This window comes from Juglans regia, chromosome 11 (genome assembly GCF_001411555.2).
Source record: "Juglans regia cultivar Chandler chromosome 11, Walnut 2.0, whole genome shotgun sequence".
In the NCBI taxonomy this organism is placed as follows: domain Eukaryota; kingdom Viridiplantae; phylum Streptophyta; class Magnoliopsida; order Fagales; family Juglandaceae; genus Juglans; species Juglans regia.
The window spans coordinates 3,827,409-3,846,509 of record NC_049911.1 but is presented as its reverse complement, the minus strand read 5'-3'; the positions used below and the strand labels follow the sequence as shown (position 1 = coordinate 3,846,509).

General features: G+C 34.5%; 1 protein-coding gene across 3 annotated transcripts; it reads right to left on the bottom strand.

Annotated features, from left to right (window-relative positions):
• Positions 1-416: 416 nt before the first annotated feature.
• Positions 417-6,674, bottom strand: LOC108987859 (serine/threonine-protein kinase haspin homolog). Of its 3 annotated transcripts, none has more exons than XM_018960891.2 (15): positions 6,612-6,674; positions 6,350-6,470; positions 6,163-6,261; positions 5,400-5,490; positions 4,641-5,239; positions 3,739-3,862; positions 3,240-3,349; positions 2,735-2,846; positions 2,358-2,450; positions 2,205-2,266; positions 1,997-2,127; positions 1,820-1,890; positions 1,678-1,730; positions 1,201-1,267; positions 417-800 (listed from the first exon to the last, which is right to left on the bottom strand). In XM_018960891.2, exons 1-15 carry the CDS (start codon positions 6,625-6,627, stop codon positions 675-677), a joined length of 1,875 nt encoding a protein of 624 aa, XP_018816436.2. In that variant the 5' UTR covers positions 6,628-6,674; the 3' UTR covers positions 417-674. The 3 variants fall into 3 exon arrangements, with proteins under 3 accessions (XP_018816436.2, XP_018816437.2, XP_035551451.1); XM_018960892.2 differs by having other exon boundaries at positions 4,647-5,239; XM_035695558.1 differs by having other exon boundaries at positions 6,577-6,617.
• Between the last annotated feature and the right edge of the window lie 12,427 nt (positions 6,675-19,101).

Genomic DNA, 19,101 nt, shown 5'->3' with positions numbered 1-19,101 from the left:
TACTCTTAAATTTCATGTAGAAACTATTGAAACTCCGAGGTTGTATTTGGTTGTTGAATCAAATTTAATTTATCTCAATTGTTTTAAATTAATTATTAATGAGATACATTATTTAATCAATTTCTACTAAAAAAAAATCAAATTCATCTCAACTTATTTTATATATTTTAATTTAAAAATTTAAAATTCATTCTAACTTAAAAAAATTAAACTTATCTCAATAAAATTTATAAAATATTATTATTTATAACTTAACTCATTTCAATATTTAAACAGGACAGCATCCTCAATCACACCGACACTGACACAGAACTTGGGTCTCACCAAACTACTGTTGTTAGTGGGTCTCAGCAAACTCAGCCGTCCAATGAGAAGGGAATATTCAGGGCAACAGAATAATTAAAGCAATATGTGAAAGTTACCAATACCCAATACAATACAATTTACTAGCAAAATCAGTAGTGATAATTAGCGTCACTGTTAAGGTAGTGAAACTGTTTTTTGTCAGACTCATATCCTTTAATAATCACATTTAGCATCATATATTTCACAAACTATGAAGAAGATACCAACTTTAAACAATGATCATCTGCCCCACATCCTGCTAAATATGTACAAGACAAACACCATCTTTTCTTTTCTGTCACCACCACCTCTTTTGCTTCCCCCACTTCTCACTCACACGCCATGATCAACAATTCACTGAAGAAAGGATCAAAAATTGCCTCTTTGGCTGACTGATACTTATCTAGACGTTTTTTCAGGGCGCGCAAATCTCTTTCATTTTTTGAGTTGCGTTCCTGCCACAGAATTGATCAACTTGTCATTACTTTCTTATCTTAGGTTCATAACGGGAATAAATATAAAATAAATAAGACATTAATCAGTCTCAAGTTCATCCCATGGTGGATTCAATCAGAGTAAAAACTCATTCATGACTGTCATAACATCAAGTTAGAGTTTAGACAAACATGCCAGATTTCTAATGGTAAAGAAAGTTGAAGATGCTGCTTCACTTTGTTAAGTTTCGAGTGAAGGCTGGACTTAATTGTCCAAAAAAAAAAGGGTTGGACCAAGGAAGTCACACAGATATAAGTTATAACCCCATAAAAGAAGCAGTTTGCTTTAAGTGTTCAAGATCTACAGTTGAGTCATGCAACCAGACTCACTAATTTGCTAAAACTTTAGAGGAAAACTTACAAACGATTTCTTCAGGAGTAGTATATCCACCAAATACAGCAACCATAGCACATTTGTTCTAGGAAAACTGAAAAATATGAAATAACAATGAGTCGGCATTAATAAAAACTTGTAGAGAAAAAAATAACTTGCAGGAGAAAAGAAACATTTTGTTCATTTTATTAAGAAAAATTTTAAACATAAGTCCCACACTCCTGCACACCACTTAAAAATATATGATTTTATTTTTTTACCATCATATTTCATATTTTATATAATATTTTTAAGTGGTGTGCAGAACGTGAAACTTTTGTGTAGCACGACTCTTTTATTAAATGATTTAGCAACCAGAACATTTTGAAATTCTCCCATATGTGAACATCTTTAGATGTATCCAGATTAACGTATAAAAGTAAAACCAGTAGAGAAAAAATCCCTCCCATAATATATAATTCATTAGAATGTCACGGCTAAAATTAATCATATTGGTTACAATACCTTCCATCCCAGCAATCATCTGTGAGCTCCTTCATCTTTCTATACGTTTCTGACTGCATATAAAAATTAACAACTCGAGTGATGTCAGGAAGAAAAAAAAAAATACTAGAAGAAATTTATAAATTCCAGTCCAATCCCTTACTTGTCTATCTCCTTTTGGACCATTGAAGAGATCAGGATCCGAGGCTAGGTCTAAAAATAGTATTTCCTCACCTATGCATTATAGGATGCTTGTTAATGACGCTAAATTTATTTTTAAAAAACAAAAGAATACCCTTTACAGTATCAAGCACCTAGCGAAAAGTTAGAAAAAAAATACCAGTATTGATTCTTGAAAGCGTGAAGTCAATTATTGATATTAACAATCCGAATGTTCTGACAGATATATGCTTCCCCTCAAGAATGAACTGCAATGTTTCAGAATCATTCCGCCTTAAAAGTATGTTTCCCCTGTAATAAATACATATTCAAGAGTCAGCCAAAGCAAAGAAGAACTATTGCTTGGATAGATTGGCAAGTAAGCAGACCAGTGGAGATCTCGGTGTTCAAATTCATATGCAGCTTCAGCCACAGCCAGCGCAGCTGTAACCTAAAGTGCACAAAGGAGAATCAGTTACATAAAAGATCCCATCTTCATGACTAGACTTAACATTTTAACCAAACTCTAATCTGCAAATCACCTGAACTAACAAACTCCGTGCCTCATCGAAGTTCAAAAGTATAAAGCTTTCAAGATCCTTGCCGCCATGTTCTAACACAAATACGACATAGCACTGAATGCAACTTTGTCAGAAAAGTTAAATAAAAAAGAATCAACCAAAAAAGAACCAAATAAAAAAGAATCAATATGCCAGAACTTAAAATTTATAATAGAACTAGAAAAAACTCTTTTACTCCTAAAAAGAGAGTTTTGAAAAAATAAGCACTTTCCACCCACAGACAAAGCCATTGTACGAGTCTTGTGCAAGTTGGAAGTAAAGAGTAGTTACTTGTCAGGCAAAAAAAGGGATAGGGTACGCAACTATTACAAGCATCAAGCATAAAGACAATAAGTAACCTGTTTCTCTGGAAACTCCTTGGGGTGATCGTTTTCTGAACCATTATTCTCATCCCAATCTTCCCAAGCTTTGATCAATGCAGAATCATAAGAACCTTGGCACACCTTTAAACTGTAGGAGAAACAAATCATGAAGGGCTGGAAAGCTACAGCGTACAGTACAAGTAACAATTTTACCAAGTATACATTTAGTAGTGAAGTTCATGTCGTGCAATCTTTTGGGAATTTGAAGGACTGACCTTTTTCTATCCATACCCAGTCTAAATTTAAATTCACGCCTTGTTGACAAAGACCTCCTAGACCAACCCAACACATTACAATAGAAGTCTGGGCAGTGGTAGCTAAATCCAACTTGAAGAACTAATTGCACATCATAGTATGTACCCATGACGAGGCTTTAATCATTTCTAGAATGGGGAGGCTTCAATTTCAGGGTCATTTTCTATAATATCATAAATAGTCGAAGAATGGAGAAGCTTTTGAACATACTAGGAGGAATACATACTCTATTGTTTCTATGAATGTGGTGCACGCGTTATAAACATCACCGTCGCAACCTCTTAAACAGTTGAGAGTTCGAGAAAGAATGACCTCCTCAAGCAATTCTTCTGACCTCTGGAGCACCAAAACTATGGTTCAGAAATAAATCAAGACTTGTTAACTACAGTCAACCAAAAGTTTTTATAAAATTGAAGCCCAGCACAGTAAAAGACATTTACAGTCCATTCATCCCAAAATACCACAAGTATTTTCGAAATGAATTCTCCTCTTTTCTAAACAGTGACATCTTATCCTTCATCTTTTAGTTTTTCCCCTCTTGAACATTTGAAGAAATGTTAGCACTCAAATAATAGAGGACGGCCTCAGATGATTTCCGTCAGGAAACTTAGCGATTTTCAAAAGGTAGGCATCGAGATATTTCTGGCATTGGCAAGTGTCCAGCCGCTATCCTTATGTTGACCCGAAACAGATTGAAGAAACAATAAATGAAGCGTGATAAGTACCTTCTGCACTTCCCCATTCACTCTCAAGTCTCCGTCAATAGGAACTATTTTGCAAACATAGTTGCTAGCTTTAAATGCTTCTCCATAAGTACCTTCACCAATTTTAGCGATATTTCCCAGTTCACTGGAGCAGGAAAGTTTTATCTCTAATCAGCTTCAGAATGCAGTACCAAATTCAAAGGAAAACTCATGCAAAAAGGAAGACAACAAGTTAAGTGTCACGAGCTAAAGCAATAAGGTTACAATTGCAATGATATTACTACAAAGGACCTATTCCTAAACCACTCAAATGACTGAAACACGTAGAAATTACAACCTAGGTTGATGCCTCCTAATTTTCTCCACAAGCTCATATGCCATCTTTACAAAACTAAAGCTAACAAGCATCCAAAAGATTTTAAAGCATGGAAAACTTACCAGGAGTCAAAACATACATTTTCAGTGTTAATTACCACGTGAAGCAGAGCAATCTTATGTTTGTATACCCTAATTACTTATTATTATCATAAAAAAACAAATACTATATAGTGATTCTCTCTAGGTTTTACCATTTGCCTTGCTTGGGCAGCTCAAGTTCTGAAAAGTTCTGAAAGCACACAGGAAAGAGAACAACCCTTATTAAGCGACAAGCTTTTATTTGCACACACTCAATTAAGAGATAATCCATAAACGTATACCTTGAGAATAAAATCACAAAAGTGGCATAATAGTCAACTCTGGAAGAAGCAGCGACAGAAAATAGTCAAACATAAAGAAACTGCCGTTTTGAGTAAAAACATAAGTTAATATTATGCATGAAACTCATGACAAACTTATGGAAGAGCATCGAGGAAATCAACCAGGGTGACCATGTATGTGAAATATATACTCATACACTGACAAGTTGGGAATAAGTGACAAACCAATACTTGAAGAATACATCCTTTAGCTTTGAAGGAGATGGCTGTCCACAAACTGCTAATAATGCGGCAAAGGGATCCAACTGATCACCATCAAAGGAAACCGACGTTGATGCCAGAGAGAGTTTCCTGACAGCAACCTCTAAATCTTCACAACACCTTTGACCCTCACTCCCTGATACTAAATTTCTATATTTTGAATTGTGATCCCTCTCAAGTGCATCTTTATCAGCTAAAATCGAACTTAATCTGCTATGGACCGCAAGCAACTTCGAATTAGTCTTCATAGAAGATTTTTCTGGAGTTCTCAAATTTGAGGAATTTAAATCATCGCCACATATAGGTTCCAAGGGCATGGCTGGAGTTTCTAATATCTTCGACAGTGTGCTGGAAGGTCCACAAGTATGGTTTAATTTCCTCGAAATCAGCCATTTCTCTAGTCTTGAGGACAAACGTGGTATTGCAATATTGTTAGTTTGAGTGCCCTTGGCCCATGTACTGAAGTTCTTGGGCGAGGGACTCTCCTCCAACAGCTCAAAGGCATCGACCTCTTGAAAGTATGCCCTCTCCTTCTCAAAAGTTGGAGCTTGTACAAATTTTCCCTTGAAAATTCAAAGCGATAAGACATCATGAAGTTACTGCAAAATACTAAGAACAACAACTGGAAAACCACAGACCAACAGCGTAATCGTTTTACTAAACTGGAAAGGATAATAACACTTGAGGTAATACCACTGAAAAACCAAGGTAAAAGAGTCATACTTTGGGTAGAGCAGGTTTTCCTTTTCGTCTAGCCTGCTTCCCTTGAGGCTGATAATCCACGCAAGTACCAACAGCAATACTTGTCCTTCCTCTGTCAAACAGAAAATTAAATTAAAACATACAATGCGACAACAGTTAACGTTAGAACAAACCACAGGAAACACGAAGATATATGTCAACTGTTCAGGGAAAACATAAAAGTAAATATGTCTCTCATTAGTCAGTATGATGCAGCCTATTTCCGATAAGCATACTAAAACCAAACAGAATGAGTAATCTCTCAGTAATCCACATAATAGGTCAATGTTTGCAGCTTCCTTTCGTTGAAATATGTCAGTTGAAGTATGCATCCAACATGAAACATGCAGATATACAACTGACAAAACTCAAAGCAGCCATCAAGGTAAAGAACATTCGCGTGCAATAGAGAACTGAATCCAAGCATAATCACGAACTAATTGTAAATTTTTGGTTTTCTTCCTCAAATCCCACCACCAAAAAACTGATATCAGAAAATAGATATGCCATAAGATTTCCTGCTCACACACTTCTAAAGTTTATCATGGTGGAAGTGATCAGCATGGCTCTTTTAAACAGAAAAGTAAATCAAGAATAAATAAGCCAACGGATACAACCACGAAAAACGGCACACCCAAAAAACTTATAAAACAAGCAAACCGAACGTTAACCCAAAACAAAACAATTTTCTTTTAAAGAAATTCACAAATTTTAAACATAAAAGACCGGAGCCCAATTTTATAACCTGGTGGAAAGGGACCGGTTCCAACTAACTCGCTTGTTGGCGGCCTCGCCCGCCAAACTCATCCGATTCCCATTCCGACGACTTAAAATCGGCTGCTTCCTGAAAAAAAAAAACAATAGAATACAAAAATAACAAATAATAAACAGCAATTCAAAAAGGAGGAGAATATGAATGCTGAAGACCGTACAAGTCTACATCTTGAGGGGTTTTCTGGGTTCTTCTTCTTCTGTAAATCACTTCAACTTGTTGCTTTTGTTGTTGGTTTTCAGTGGCTACGATTTCTGCCCATAGGTCACTGGAATTTCCACCTGAAAATAAATACACACATTATACATTATTTCATATAATGCGAGTGTATGTAAACGTTTGGATGTAAAATATATAAAAAAAAACAATTGAAAATGAGAGAAAAACCGAAGTAGAAAAATTAGGGATTTCTCTGTCTCAACCTGCCTTGGAACCCATGCTCTGATTCACAGGTATCGGGGATTCGGCAGAGTTTGAAAATGGCTCTCTCAGGGCGGGAGTGGGAGTCTGCAAAACGCTGCGTATTGGAGTGTCATTCAATTTGGAGTGAGAATTCATTTTGGGCCTTGATTGGGCTAGATCTTATTTCAGAATTTCAGCGATATCTCCCGTTCGACCTCAGCCCAAGGTCAGGTTTGAGAGAGGTCAGGTTTAAGAGAAGAGTTCGTTCCAAAAATAATAGGGCTTTAAAAGCCTCGTTTTGAATGTAATATTGGTGTGATGAGCCATTTTACTCATCATCTATATATTACACATCATATTTATTTATTTAAATTTATTTATTTTATTCTTGTTAAACTAAAAAATTTTTTCTACTCATCATTTATACGTCCACACATTTAATAAATAAATAAATAAATAAAATCATGCGTAGTGTTTGATATAAAAATGACGAGTAGAATTTTTTATTCTTCCACTCAAGCTCCTCCACTTTTGTCAGGCGTAAATATCTGAATTCCACAACCTTCATGTGAGTTTTTTTTGTTTTTTAATACATGGGGCGGGGAATTCGATCCTTAATTCTCTTAGTAAAAAATCAAGATTTCCAATTGATCCAAAGGATCTTGGCAACCTTCATGTGAGTTGGTCATAAGGATCATAGATAAATTGATCGAAGCCTTTCGTTTTAACAAATTTTTTGTCAATCTTACGCCTTTTATCATTGAGACTAGGTTATTGGAATATTATCAGTCAGATGCCCTCTTGACATGAAGTTATCATGTAGTGTCACATAGTTTATTATAAAAATAAAAATAAAATGAGTAATATTATATATAGTCTTAAAGTGTACAAATTCTATACTTTCTTTAAAAAAAAATTAGAATTCATCATTAAAAAATAATTTTGTCATGCGGGTCTGCAAAATTATCCACTTTTATCAAAGAAAGTGCGCGGGGGGCTTGGATACTCATGGATTGCAAATGTCATTTTTTTAAAAAAAATACATTCAAAACAAAATAACGTCCAAAAACACAAAAGATGAATGTTAAAATCTTAGCTTTCATGTGTTTGTGTTTTTTTTAATAAATCACATGGCACATTACCTGGTGCTGCCACATAAAAAAATTCATCTGAGCTATAAATTTCAGATGGTCAATTATCATTATTCTTTATCCCAATCAACCCAGTTTAGAAGATTTCGGAGGTCTCACACGAGACACTCACATGAACAGTATCCGTTAATAGTGTCGGTATGAATTAAGCATGTAAAATGTTCCCACGACTCTGTCACTTTGGGTTGCAAAGTTATAGATTGTTTAGATACAATTTTGAGTATTGTTACATGATTAATGGATATTTCGTGTCTCAAACTTAGAGCATTATTGCTTGAATTAATGAGATTTAGGACTTGAAGTTGACATGGATCCTCATCTTTTTTCTAATATATAAAAATAAGAATACTTTATTCAATATTTAATTCAATATATGTACGGAAATTTTCAATTAGCTATGGCATCAATAATTAATAGTAATTAAGATAGAATAATTCTTCTCATCAATTATTATTTATCTTCACACTTTATAGTATTTTATAAAAAAAATTATAAAATATAAAATATGAGAATGAATAATGACTGATATATAATAAAATCTATTAAGATATGATCGATGCATGTTGCATGCTTTTGATTTTGATGCTATTGTTAAGATACTGATGATTAAGATATTGGCCGAAAGTCCTATCAATGGGACAATTAATTAGATGGAACCTCCTACCCAATAAATCCCATCATCAGATTTTAGATATAATTGATCTAATGCCTTTTTAATTAGTTATAATTAGCGGCACATAATAATATAAGGATCATCATGTGGACATCATGTAAATTATAATATATTTAAATCAATGGCCGGAAAAAAACAAGAAACATATACATGTTCAATTAATACAATAATCATTCATGGGAATTTATTTCGATTCTTCTATCTTCCAACAACACATGATTCTAATTAAAAAGAAATTTGAGGGATTGCTACCGGCTAACAACACTCTCATCCAATCCCATACGTGAGTTTTGTCATGTATAAATAAGTTTACGTATTAATTTGTATATTAATATTCTTGTCTTCATATTTTAAATTTAAATTAGTACTGTTTTCAATAAAATTTACTTTATGATCAATCATATTGAATGAGTGCGCGTATTAGTGCGTAGAATCGCTTCAATTAAAAGAAGTGAGCAAATTTGATACTTGCGTATAAAAAAAAAAAAAATGTAATGTTACTAATCATCATAATTCTTATCGTGCTCTCATCATTTTATGATGTGTCATTAGATGATTGTAGACTATTTAATATTTATTCTATCTCACTTGTGAACATATTATCTAATATTACATCATGGGATGATGAGAAAATGGATGACGAATATATATTTTTTTTAAAAAACTAATTTTTATATTGGTGAGCATAACTATTTTTTAAAAGAAATATGCAAAATTTATATATTTTAAAATTGAATCTAATATCACTCTATACGTACGTTATAATAAATTATAATAAGGCAAAATGATCACTTGCTTCTTTCGTTAAAATATATATATATATATATATATTATATGTTGGACAAATGTGATTGGGATTAATTAATTGAAAGCATGCATGCATGGATGCATAATACGAGCTTTCAAATCATATTTGTTAGGGGTTCTTTTCCAAGTTTTATGGGCTAGCTACGTATATAGGTACGTGAGTGACTAGCCAGCCTTCTTGTAATGAGAAAATTGTGAATATCGTTTCTCTAATTATTGTTTTTATAGGTACCATATATTATATATATATATATATATATATTTGTGAGTTCTGTGTCAACTATTTTCTCCCATCATTCTGTATATTGTTTTCTCTAACACCGTGTGTATGCAGCATTTATAAGAGTGGGACCCTTGGTGATAAGCAGCGGCACTTATTGATATGCAGAGTTGAGGTCATGTGATTCTCACGTGAGCAACCTTTTGGCTTTCTGACTTGTGCTCTTCTGACTTGTGCTCTTCAGCCGCTGGATTAAGGACACGTGCGGTCATCTCTACAGTGTATATATATATGCCTCTTAGCCGTGTTAGGGTTACGGGATTATTGTGTGAGCTATTGTTTTCTGCCGTTTGCGAAGAGAATAGAGAGAGAGCTTTGTACATATGTGAGGGATTCTAGGGTTTTACTGAGGGAAGAAATAAGCTGTATTGAGGCTTGTATTTTGGCTCAGTATTGGCTTGATCTGTGTATATACATTGGCTTTTGAAGATTGCTCAATAAAGAAGAATCTCTGAGGCTGTTCCTGCTGTGGATGTAGGCCATTAGGGCCGAACCACGTTATATCTGTTTGTATTTCTTATCCTTTTACTTTTCTTGTTATTTTTACTTGTTCTTGTTAATATTCGTGCTGTTGATCTACGATTCTTGAGATTTCTTGTTTGGGTCTTGTTTCGTGGTTACTGAGTACCTTCTCAAGTGGAAGGAACTCTGCTTGTGTTTATCACAATTGGTATCAAGAGCTTAGGTTCTATGGGGACCACGAAATTTGATGTTGAGAAATTTACAGGGCTTAATGACTTCGGGTTATGGAGAATAAAGATGAGAGCTCTGTTAGTCCAACAGGGCTTACAAGATGCTCTCACCTTTGATAAAAAGGGTTTTTCCTCGAAAGAGGAAGGAAAGGGAGAAGTCCATAAGGACATTCTCCAAAAGGCCCACAGTGTTCTTATTTTGTCTTTAGGAGATAAAGTTTTGAGGGAAGTAGCAAGTGAGGAAACTGCTGCTGGTATTTGGCTTAAGCTAGAACATCTCTATATGACAAAATCTCTGGCTAACAGACTTTGTAAGAAAACTAGGTTATATACTCTCAAGATGACTCCTGGAACTCAAATAGGGGAACATCTAGATACCTTTAACAAAATTATATTAGACCTAGCTAATATAGACATTAAGGTGGAGGATGAGGATCAAGCAATCCTCTTGCTGAGTTCTTTGGACTCTTCATATCAGAATCTAAAGGAGACCATGATGTATGGTAGAGATACCCTGTCTCTAGATGAAGTGCAGTCTGTTCTTCATGCTAGGGAATTACAGAATCAAGAAGATAACAAAAGAGATCTTGGTGAGGGTTTGTCTGTTAGAGGAAGACCAGAAAAGAGAGGCAAGAAAAACAAATTAGATTTTAAGAAAGGAAGGTCTAAGTCAAAAGGAAAACAGTTAAAATGTTTTCTTTGTCATAAAGAAGGACATTTCAAGAGAGACTGTCCTGATAGGAAAACTCAGACAGGTAACAAAATTAAAGAGGATGGAGATGTAGCAGTGGTGTTAGATGGGTATGAAAGTGCTGAGGTACTGAATGTATCTGAGGTAGGGTCTGGAAAAGAGTGGATTTTAGATTCTGATTGCTCTTTTCACATGTGTCCCAACAGGGACTGGTTTGAAACCTTTTCTGAATTAGATGGTGGACATGTAATTTTAGGGAATAATAAATCCTGTAAAATCATGGGCATTAGGTGTATAAGACTTAAATTACATGATGGAATGGAGAGACTTTTGAGGGAGGTCAGATTTATACCTGACTTAAAGAGAAATTTGATTTCTCTTGGCACACTTGATAATTCAGGTTATTCCTTTAAGTCTGAAGCAGGGGTCCTTAAAGTTACTAAAGGTTCACTCACTATTATGAAAGGGGTAATTAAAAATGGCCTTTACACTCTAATTGGAAAAACCACTGTAGGGGAAGCATCCCCTGTGCAGAATGCCATTGAAAATAAAGCTGTGCTTTGGCACAGGAAGTTAGGGCATGTTAGTCAAAGAGGACTTTCAGAATTACACAAACAAAGTTTGTTAACTGATGATAGTCTGGAAAATTTACCTTTCTGTGAAGACTGTGTTTTTGGAAAGGCTAAAATAATCAGTTTTAAAAGGGCAACTCATATGACTACACAGCCCCTTGATTATGTACACTCTGACCTTTGGGGACCTTCTAGAGTAGCTTCTCATGGTGGAGGGAATTATTTCCTCTCCATCATTGATGACTACTCTAGGAAGGTATGGATTTACATTCTCAAGCACAAGAGTGACACTTTTAAAACCTTCAAGGACTGGAAATCCTTAGTTGAGAATCAGGTTGACAGGAAACTTAAAGTCTTAAGAACTGATAATGGCCTAGAGTTTCTGTCAACTGAGTTTAATGTTTTCTGTCAAAAGGAGGGGATTTTAAGGCACAAAACTGTGAGGGAAACTCCCCAACAGAATGGTCTTGCTGAAAGAATGAATAGGACTATTCTAGAGAGAGTGAGATGCATGTTATCTAATGCTGGGTTACCTAAAACTTTCTGGGCAGAAGCTGCTGCCACTGCAGTACACTTAATTAATAAGTGTCCTTCCTCTGCCATAAATTTCAAAACACCTCAAGAAATGTGGACTGGTAAACCACCTAGCTACGATTATCTTAGAATTTTTGGTTGTACAGCTTATGCACACTCAAAAACAGATAAGTTAGACCCTAGGGCTCTCAAGTGTATCTTTGTGGGATATCCTGAGGGTGTGAAGGGGTATAAATTGTGGCTTGATGAACCTGGTAGACATAAGTGCATCATCAGCAGAGATGTGGTCTTTAATGAATCCGAAATGGCTAGGGTACCTAAGTCAGAGGTAAACCAAAGACCTAGTATCACTAGGGAAAAGGTTCAATTTGAGGTGGAGAGGGCAAACACCCCAATAGATCCTAAGACTGGGCAAAACAGTAACTCTGAGGACTCAAACTCAGAGGAATTAGATAAACCAGGTTCTGATTCTTACAATTTAGTAAGAGACAGAAAGAAAAGGATTATAAAACCACCTCTTAGGTACGGTCAAGCTGAGCTTACAGCTTTTGCTTTGACTGTTGCAGATGAAGTTGTTTATCAAGAACCAAGAACTTATAAAGAGGCTATATCCAGCAAGGATGCCACTAAGTGGATACTTGTTATGCATGATGAAATGGAGTCTTTAAATAAAAACAAAACTTGGGAACTAGTTACCAAACCTAATGGGGTTAGACTAGTGGGATCCAAGTGGATCTTTAAAAGAAAGGAAGGCATACCAGGGGTAGAAGGTACTAGGTTCAAGGCAAGGCTAGTGGCTAAAGGCTTTACTCAAAGAGAGGGAATAGATTTTAATGAGATATTCTCTCCTGTGGTTAAGCATAGTTCCATTAGATTACTTTTGTCTCACATTGCATATCATGATTTGCACTTAGAACAGCTGGATGTAAAAACTGCTTTTTTACATGGAGAATTAGAAGAGGTTATTTACATGCAACCCCCTGAGGGGTTCATAAAAGACATTAACTCAAATCAAGTTTGTTTACTTAAAAAATCTTTATATGGTCTAAAACAATCTCCTAGACAGTGTTATAAAAGATTTGATAATTACATGCTTGAAAATGATTTTAAAAGGAGCTGTTATGACAGCTGTGTTTACTATAAAGATGTTAATGGAACATTACTATATCTTTTACTTTATGTAGATGATATGTTAGTGGCTTGTAAAGACCCTGCTTTAATCAAACAGGCTAAGTGTATGTTGAAATCAGAATTTGACATGAAGGAACTAGGACCTGCTAGTAGAATTTTAGGAATGGATATTATTAGAGATAGGTCAAAGGGATGTTTGTACCTATCTCAGAAAAATTATCTCTTAAAAATTCTAAAAAGGTTTGATTTGGACCAAGTCAAACCTGCAAGCACACCTCTGGGTCAGCATTACAAGCTGTCCTCTAGCCAGGCACCAGAATCAGAATCTGAAATTAAATTCATGCAACAAATTCCCTATGCTAGCATGGTGGGAAGTGTGATGTATGCTATGGTATGCACAAGACCTGATCTTACTTATGCTATCAGTGTTGTCAGTAGGTTTATGGGTAATCCTGGTAAGGCTCACTGGCAAGCTATTAAATGGCTCTTAAGGTATATTTCTGGAACTATAAATTTGGGCCTGAAATATGGTTCAAATGTTAAAAGGGGTTGTGAGTTGGAGGGTTTTGTAGATGCTGATTATGCTGGTAATTTGGATACCAGGAAATCCTTAACAGGATATGTTTTTACTGCTTATGGAGGGGCTATTAGTTGGAAGTCAAACTTACAATCTGTTGTGGCCTTGTCTACTACCGAGGCTGAATATATAGCTTTGACAGAAGCTATAAAGGAAGCCATATGGCTAAATGGTATATCACGAGAATTAGGGATTTTCAATGGAAATATTACTGTACATTGTGATAACCAAAGTTCCATATACTTGGCCAAAAATCAAGTATATCATGAAAGGACTAAGCATATAGATATTAGGCTTCATTTTGTAAGGGATGTAATAGAGTCTAAGGAAGTTGGAGTAGAGAAAATTCCAACTGAGGAAAATCCCTCAGACATGATGACTAAGTCCCTTCCAGTAGCTAAGTTCAGACACTGTCTGAACCTTATTAACATGCAGAATGTTAAGGATCCCTAATAGAGGGACATTGCAGGAACAGCCGATATGAGAGTAGGATAGAAGTGATGGTTTTAATATTGTCAAGGTGGAGAATTGTGAGTTCTGTGTCAACTATTTTCTCCCATCATTCTGTATATTGTTTTCTCTAACACCGTGTGTATGCAGCATTTATAAGAGTGGGACCCTTGGTGATAAGCAGCGGCACTTATTGATATGCAGAGTTGAGGTCATGTGATTCTCACGTGAGCAACCTTTTGGCCTTCTGACTTGTGCTCTTCAGCCGCTGGATTAAGGACACGTGCGGTCATCTCTACAGTGTATATATATATGCCTCTTAGCCGTGTTAGGGTTACGGGATTATTGTGTGAGCTATTGTTTTCTGCCGTTTGCGAAGAGAACAGAGAGAGAGCTTTGTACATATGTGAGGGATTCTAGGGTTTTACTGAGGGAAGAAATAAGCTGTATTGAGGCTTGTATTTTGGCTCAATATTGGCTTGATCTGTGTATATACATTGGCTTTTGAAGATTGCTCAATAAAGAAGAATCTCTGAGGCTGTTCCTGCCGTGGATGTAGGCCATTAGGGCCGAACCACGTTATATCTGTTTGTATTTCTTATCCTTTTACTTTTCTTGTTATTTTTACTTGTTCTTGTTAATATTCGTGCTGTTGATCTACGATTCTTGAGATTTCTTGTTTGGGTCTTGTTTCGTGGTTACTGAGTACCTTCTCAAGTGGAAGGAACTCTACTTGTGTTTATCACAATATTTATATGACAGGACCCAGCAGCTTGTAGTAGGACAGCTTGTTGGTCAAACGATAATTATGATATGTAATTGCGAAATAGACCGCTAACGTTATTGGAAATAATACTACTCATGTGGTCCTTTAGAAGTCAACATTATAAAATTATCGATATAAATACTAAAATAATTCATGTGACCTACCCAATGATACGTGCTGAATAACCGTTGGTGATTTTCAACAGGATTATTATTTCAAAAAAAAAAAGACCATTTTATATAATATGCTTTAATTTGGACTATTTTTTATAATACTAGGAATTATTTGTTTGTTTGTAGGGGATAATTAATTAATGAACAATTCCATGTGAAATCATCGTAGTACTAAAATAAAAAATAAAAAACAAATAAACGTACGTATATATCAGCCATGCATTTTGCATGTTAGGCCAACAAGGAATATTATATAGAAAAACACTATAGATACAAAATGATCTCAAATAGTGTGCCACGTTTTTTTTTTTTTCCTGACATCTCCTCTATTTTTCTTTTCCCTCTCCCTTTCTCCCCATGCCTCTCTCCTCCTCCCCCTTTCCCTTACAGCGACACCTCTCCGCCACTCTCCTCACTGCCAGCCCCTAATCGTGACCCTCACGATGCTCAATGCCGCCGCTGACGTCTTTCTTGCATCAACCCAATACCACTAACGACGGATTGTGGGTTTGTGGTGGGTGATAAATAGGATGGTGGGCAGTGGGTTTGAGAGTGAGTTTCATTGTAATTTTGAATGAATTGTGGTTTGATTGTGAGTTTGTGGTGGGCGATGGATAGGATGGTGGGCAATAGGTTTGAGAGTGAGTTTCATTGTAATTTTGAATAGATTGTGGTTTGATTGTGAGTTTGTGCTAGATGACAGAGAGGATGGTGGGCGACGAAGATTGTGGGCATTGAAGCTGAGGGGGTGGGGAGGGGTTGAAAAAGGGGGAGGAGGTGAGAGGCACGAGGGAGGGGGGAGAAAAGAGAGGGAGAAAAAAAAGAAAAAGAAAAAAAAGACACGTGACATAATGATAGTGTGCCACATCAATATATGAGATCCTTCTGTATCTCTAACATCCCTCTATTATATATGCATGGTTTGAATTTTGCATCAAACTCGCCCTGAAAAAATATTCACCAAATAATATGTTCATTTGCATGGTACATGATCAATTCATAAGAATCTATTGTACTACACATAATCTCAAATTTACTTTCACTAAATCTTAGAATTTTAACAAATTAGGACAACACATTATTCTATCCGTGCACTAATCTGTTTTTCTTTTCTTGAGATTACAAACAATTATTAAATCAAGACAATAATTGCCAAATTTTGGTGTTTAAGAGAGAGATATATATTGTAGGGTGGACTTAATATATTGAGTTATTAATTTTATTTTTAACTTGGTACGTAGAACACAGCATCCACATCACTTAAATAATTAGATTTGATCTGTAAGATTCAAATTTTAAAATTCATCTTTCAATCAAATTATGCCCTGTAAATACTTTACTATGTGTGTTGTATTCTACACACTGGTCTAAGAATAAAAATCTTCTAATATTTTAAGGTGAAAATTGGAAAGCTGTATTATATATATAGGCCGGGAGTGCTACTCCCACCGACATTTGGTACCGAAATGGGCAGTGTATTTTTTTTTCAATGCATTTTTTTGTGTATTTTTTTAGAATACAAAAAAAAAAAAAAACATAATACTAAAAAATAAACAAATACAAATGCTAAAAAAAAATTTTTAAAAAAAAAAAAAAAGAAAAAAAAGAAGAAGAAGAGAACACTATCAGTACAAATGATAGGTACACTTTTGTTGATGTATCTATATCATTTTTCATATATATATATATGAGTCTTTGACACATAATTATTGTTTAACATTAATCTACTCATTATCATCAACAGAAAAGATTCACAATCACCGGGATATTAGGAATCTAATTAATTGCAATGTATGGGAGATTGGGGGGTCACAAGATATTATGTAATACAAAGGAAACAGATCCAAGGAGTTTAGTGTCAATGGAAATGTCACAATCTCGAGTTCTTGCTTTCCCCTCCTTTCGCCACACTTAACGGAGGACCAAACTCAAAACATCAAAAGATCAGAGCACATAATTAATAAAGCATATAAAAAGTAATCCAATTTATGCTTTGATTACGGAACAACATGACAATTAGCTAGCTAGCTAGCTAGTCCGCTTTTATAAGACTGTTTATTGAAAGACTTTTTTTTAAATAAGTCAAGAATAATGTTAGATACAGTCATGAGTTGTGCAGACATTACGCATTTCAGTTGGAAAAGAGTGTGGTCTATCATTACAAAATTAATTTTTTCATACGGGTCTTACATTTATTCATTTTTTTCAAAATGAGTACAGTATTTACGTACTCTATAACTGTAAATATAATTTTTCTTCTTGTCAAATCCACAATTAATTAATTATAATAATAACTTTATCTTTATTTTGTATGTCTGTCTCTATATATCTATCTTAATTAGATCTAGTTTGTATTGAAACTGTATCCATTGGATAAAGAATGCACGCTCTATATTAGAAAGTTGTATATATATATGATTGATTTAGCTAGGTCGCTTTTCTAAGACTATTTATTGAAAGACTTATTTTTGTTTAGATACAGTCATGAGTTGTGCTAACGTTATGCACTTCAGTTGAAAAAGAATGTGGTCTATCATTACAAAATTAATTTTTTCATGTAGATCTTATATTTACTCACTCTTTTCAAAATAAGTGCAGTGTTTGCACACTCTATAACTGTAAATATCATTTTTCCTTTTGTCAAATCCACAATTACTTAATTATAATAATAACTTTATCTTTCTTTTGTGTGTCTGTCTCTATTTATCTATCTTAATTAGATCTAGTTTCTATTGAAATTGTATTCGTTAGATAAAGAATGCACGCTCTATATTAGAAAGTTGTATATATGATTGATTTAGCTAGGTCGCTTTTCTAAGACTGTTTATTGAAAGACTTATTTTTGTCAAGAGTAATGTTAGATACAATCGTGAGTTATGCAGACGTTGTACACTCTAGTTAAGAAAGAGTGTAGTCCACCATTACAAAATTAATTTTTTCATACGGGTCTTATATTTACTTTTTTTTTTTCAAAATGAGTACAGTGTTTGCGCACTCTATAACTGTAAATATAATTTTTCTTTTTGTCAAATTCACAATTAATTAATTATAATAATAACTTTATCTTTCTTTTGTGTGTGTCTCTATTTATCTATCTTAATTAGATATAGTTTCTATTGAAATTGTATCTGTTGGATAAAGAATGCACGCTCTATATTAGAAAGTTGTTTATATAATTGATTTAGCTAGGTCGCTTTTCTAAAACTATTTATTAAAAGACTTATTTTTGTCAAGAGTAATGTTAGATATAGTCATGAGTTATGCTAACGTTACGCACTCCAGTTGAAAAAGAGTGTGATCTATCATTACAAAATTAATTTTTTTAAGCGGGTCTTACATTTACTCACTTTTTTTCAAAAGGAGTGCAGTGTTTGCACACTCTATAACAGTAAATATCATTTTTCTTTTTGTCAAATCCACAATTAATTAATTATAATAATAACTTTATCTTTCTTTTGTGTGTCTGTCTCTATTTATCTATCTTAATTAGATCTAGTTTCTATTGAAATTGTATCCGTTGGATAAAGAATCCACGCTCTATATATATTAGAAAGTTATATATATGATTGATTGTAGTTGGTGGGAGTTCATTTTTATGGCATGAAAAGGTTGAATTTGATGGGTAGGTTGCTTTTAAGCAAGGAAAAAGCTCATGTGTTGCATGCTAGCTTTTGGTTCCATTCACGGGTTTTTTGGATCCGCCGAATATCATAAAGAAAAAATATATATATATATTTCTATGATTGTTGTGTACATAAAAGGTCACGTGAAATACAAAATTCAACCAACAAAGACCTTGAGACTTCAAGTAAAATTCTGGCTACATCATTCTTCTGCAGCTTGGTCCAAAGCCATGAACTGCTTTGCTTTTCAATGTTTTATACAGGATTTATCGATTCATCTTTCTCTTTTCAGTTTTGCAGAAGATGATGTAAATATCAGTTCTGCTATATAATTTGTAAATGAGAAATAATTTAACTATAAAGAGATTTCACCAAAACAAATTCAAATTT

Coding starts and splice junctions, on each gene's coding strand:
- LOC108987859 (XM_018960891.2), bottom strand. Junction 6,262..6,349: donor ACCCCTCAAGATGTAGACTT/GTACGGTCTTCA, acceptor TTTTTTTTTCAG/GAAGCAGCCGATTTTAAGTC. Junction 2,847..3,239: donor ACATTCATAGAAACAATAGA/GTATGTATTCCT, acceptor TTTCTCCTACAG/TTTAAAGGTGTGCCAAGGTT.